Consider the following 4,663-nt stretch of genomic DNA (forward strand, 5'->3'; position numbering starts at 1 on the left):
GTAAACTGATTTTAGTTTCCCCACATTTATTTAGCTGCTTCCAACCTGAGCTAGGGCTTTAAAGAGTATTGCTAGCACATGTGCTACCTTGTGTACATTTGAAAAGGACACATCTCTTCCTGGGCTGATGCAGCTGTACATGCACACACCATGGGGATGTGGCTACATTCACGCCCACATACCCACCTGGTGAGGTACATTTGTCCTATTATGATCTGTTCAATTTTTATGACTTTCCTTATGCAGAATTCTAAAATCAGGAAAATTTTAGTTTGGGGCTCTTTTTTTCAAACACCTCTCTTCCTCTTTTGTTGTTCCCCCACCCTCCTGTTGTCCAGTCTTAGCCCAAACCTTGACCTGTGGCATCCCATCAAGTTACTCACTAGATACTTTCCTTCACTCAAAACTTCCAGTCTTCTTTCCCAGGCTCTTAGTACTTCATGTTTTCCTACTGACACTGGGTGGTGATGGCCCTCCCATTGCATTTAAACACTCAGCCTATGTAAATTCTTTGTGCTTCTCTTAAAGCAGATGTCACTTGGGGGTTTAGTTTACTACCCTCCTGATGGTTTCTGGAATTTCATCAAAGAAATATTTCATATTCGTATCTTTACATACCAAAATTTTGTTTGGAACAATTGAATTCAGTTGTCTTAATGTAAAATAGAAAATGTCTGTCTTAATGTTAAATAGAAAATGTTAAATATTTCAGCAAAATTACTTTCATATAAGTTCTCTGTAGCAAAGAAAAATTTTTTGGCATTTATCTGTAAATATATATAAATTTATATGAATCTAATGAGTGATATAATGTTCATAGTTACATATTGCACATAATTTTGATAGTGTATTTGTTTCATTTTATTCTAACTTTGGGAGTAGTTTTATTATTTTCTAGAATTCTTTATGACTGTCATTTTTTTTCCGATTTAGATTAAATCTATTGATGAAGAAAATGTAGTTGGCAAGATTTCGAAGCAGTGGACTGGTTTTGTGAGAGAGGCATTTACAGATGCCGATAATTTTGGGATACAGTTCCCTATAGACCTTAATGTGAAAATGAAAGCTGTGATGCTTGGTGCATGTTTCCTCATTGTAAGTCAATTCTTGTTAATCTTGGGTATAGATGGTTTCTCTAGTATCATTCTGAAATGATTCAGTAAGTTGTACATTTTTAAATGACCTTTTTAAGTGTATAGCTTTTATTTAAAGGGGTCCCATTTAATCTTAGTTCTGAAATTCTATTTTCTTCTGATACTCCTGATTCACAAGTGACTATTTTCTCTGGAACTTCTGCTCATTTTCACATGGCAATAGAAGGACTTTGTGTGTCAAATAGAGGGCCTGGTCTTTGAGGATTTTATTTAAAAATTGAAATAGGTACTTAGAAGACTTCAAATATGGCCTTACATAGAATAAGGCTCAGTGAAACACAGATTTCCTCTTGATTCATTATAAATTATATCCTCTGATACAGGAATGTAAACTGCAATAAGTGTACACATCCAAATAAGCCTTCAGATGGAACTGCCACTTGAGAGAAAACACACTGGATAGAGCAGTGATTCTGAACTTATCATCCATTAAATCACTTAGGGAGCTTTCAGAAACGCCAAGTACCAAATCATACCCCAGCTGAACTAAATCACAAGCTGGGAATCAGAAGTTGTATGGCTCCCATGGTGATTCAGTGTGCAGTCAAAGTCAAGGACTCCTGGGACAGAGCAATGGTTCTCAGCCTTAGATGCACAGTTGAAACACCTGACTAGCTTCTCAAATTCCTTGTATCAAGATTACACCCAAATAGAAATTAAAACCCCTGGAAATGGGACCAAGCTTTCAAGCTGTTTAGAACCACTAAGATTAGTATTTTAAACATTCATTTGAGGAGCAGTCAGAAAAAAAACTAAAAGATGAGGGTATATGCAACAAAAAGGATCCAGAATCTTCAACAAATAAAATGTCAGAAAAATAAGGTAAAATCAAAATGAGAGAGAGTTTTAAAAGACATCAACTTAATGCAGTTGGTAGACTATACTGAATTGAACAAACCAATATAAAAAGTCATTTACAATTTTTTCACCAAAGTCCACATATGCTTCTATACGAGTGTGACTTGTAATAAAGGATTAACAACAACAAAAAGACATTTACAGCTGTTTATAGAAATTTAAACATCGATTAGCTATTTGATGATTTATGACTTATTTTTTTTTTAAAGATATGATGATGATGATATGATTATGTAAAAACAAAATAAGAATCCATATTTTTTAGGGTCACATACTAAAATATTTTAATATAAAATGATTTGATATCACATATTTGCTTTTAAATAAAAGATGTGAGGGCAGGAGAATCTAGGGGATGAAGCAATTGATGAACCAAGATTGGCCATATTAATAATTATTAAATCTAGGTGACTGGCTATTTGGAATTTATTCTGCTATTCTACCTAATTTAGGATAGGCTCAATATTTTCTATATACATTTTTAAATATAACCACAATTCTATTTAAAAGTTGTGTTTTCAGTAAGTGTTTATCTCACATAAAAAGTGAAATTTAACCTTAACCTTAGGAAAGTGTTTAACCAAAGGTTTACACACCATAACCAAAGATATAGTGTGTATAGGGAAGAGAGGACAGTCTGGGGTGTCTCGATAAATGGGACATGGGATTGGTAGGGGAGTTATTAGGAAAAAGAGTGTGGAATTAGGCAACTTTAGGATTGGGTAACTTCTTATAGACATTGGGAAGATACTGAAAGTTGTTCAGTTAACTGGTTAGTTTTAAACTAGGTCTAAATAAGAGAGTTATCAATCCAAAGTTTAGAAAGATAAATCCTAGTGACTGTGTGAGAAATGAATTGAAGAGGTAAAATTATAAGAGTGCAATTGCAAGTAATTATAAATAATGATTACATTATTTTTGTTGAAGGGATAAAGGAAAATGATAGATATGTGAGATAAAATCCATAGGATTTGACATAAGTCATGGAGGAGAGTGTCTAGTTAGAAAATGATGGAGTGAAACAAGCTGGGGAACACAGTGGACATGTTTGGAAGAGAAATCATAAAACTGGGCCAAAAAATTCTAAGAGGCATTCTAACTCTAAAAAGGCTATCATTCCCCTGAAATATGTAGAAGTTGTACGTGGAATTCCAGTCATAAGAAAAGTTATATTACTAAAGAAGAAGTAAAAATAATTTGAGGAAGAAAGATTGAAAGAGGAACATTCTGAGAGACATGAAAAAAAGTGGAATTTAGAGAAATTACCAGAGAACTAATTTAATTCATGCATGTATAAGTAAGTAAATAGAATTACAGGATTTAATTGATATTAAAATGAATGTTGAAGCGTATCGACTTTTCCCAGATCTGCTTATTAGTTAAATTTTCTTGTTTAGCAGATATGTTATTGTGTTTCATCATATCTCTTAGCATTAATGCATCTGAAAATTAATATGTGTTGCTGAAAACTCATTTCTGTGTTTTGTTTTTATTTAGGACTTCATGTTTTTTGAAACGAGTGGAGGCAAATAACAGAGAACAGGAGTGTGGCAGTAAATTAATAAAAGTCTCCTCAGAGAATGCGAAGTTTGTATATTGATCATTACTATGTAAAAGTAAAACTCAGTGGGTTTCTTTTTCTTTATCAAAATGAATTATAGAATGAGTGAATTACACTGTGATGCCTGAAGGTCCAAGTATATGATTTCACTTTTAAAATTATAGTTTCTTTTCTATATCACTGACTTATAAATGTTTTTGTACATTTTCTTTCATTTTATACATTTCATTTTTCATTTTGTATTACAGAGGCAGGACATAGGAATTTTTACATTTAAACAAGAAACTTTTTTGATAAATTGCTTTGAACTGTCATCTTGTATTTTCAACTTTTATAGCAAAATTGATTAAAATGATTTTAATATGAAATTATACATTATTTTAATAAATCTATTTTCAGTTTATTTCATAGGTAACAACTAATGTTTTTTGCAAAGTGTGTATTCAAAAAAGTTAAAAAATCAATATAATATTCATATTATCAAGAAAAGTAAAATGTTTTTTATTCAGAAAATTAACTATATTTAACTTCTTCTATAAGCTATTCTGCTATTATAAATAAGATTTTCATAATGGCAAGATCAATTTTTGATAGATTTCAGTGGAAAAAGACATGATTCTGTCCCAAAGAAGGACACATTTAAAGGCTCTCTCTAAAACTAGAGTATTGTTATAATTTTTCAAGTAATTATGCACACATCTTATGCTTAGTGTCTGTATTATATTATTCACAGAACATGGTGGTTATGAGATAATTCAGGTATTAATTAAATAGAATATATATATTCTATCAGAGTATAAACTTCAGTAATGGGCTAGTAGATTGTTTATACCAACAATCAAATAACTGAAATAAAAAAAATTAATGTATTTCCTTGTATATTTTTTTTTTAAACTGTGAACAATTAATTCATATAGTGTTCTGAATTTTAAACACTTACTTCCCCCTCTTCCTTTTCAAAAGAGCATCTATACCAGTGTTACAAACTAGAATTTCTACCTGTCAAAAACTTAAAGGAAACTTTATACTCTGTTTTGTAGAGAAATTTGAATCTTTGGATTGAATGAGAGGATTTATCCAACCCATAATT

The 4,663-nt window shown here is 31.4% G+C and overlaps 1 protein-coding gene across 1 annotated transcript in view; it reads left to right on the forward strand.

Moving 5' to 3' along the window:
- The window catches only part of PLSCR1 (phospholipid scramblase 1), a 27,959-nt gene extending 23,517 nt beyond the window's left edge, over positions 1–4,442 (forward strand). The window contains exons 8-9 of the mRNA XM_011364435.2: positions 934–1,095; positions 3,510–4,442. Coding sequence (XP_011362737.1) covers positions 934–1,095; positions 3,510–3,545 — 198 coding nt within the window. The 3' untranslated portion in view covers positions 3,546–4,442. The remainder of the gene's footprint in view (positions 1–933; positions 1,096–3,509) is intronic.
- The last annotated feature ends 221 nt before the right edge of the window (positions 4,443–4,663 follow it).

This window comes from Pteropus vampyrus, unplaced genomic scaffold, assembly GCF_000151845.1.
Source record: "Pteropus vampyrus isolate Shadow unplaced genomic scaffold, Pvam_2.0 Scaffold97, whole genome shotgun sequence".
Classification (NCBI taxonomy): domain Eukaryota; kingdom Metazoa; phylum Chordata; class Mammalia; order Chiroptera; family Pteropodidae; genus Pteropus; species Pteropus vampyrus.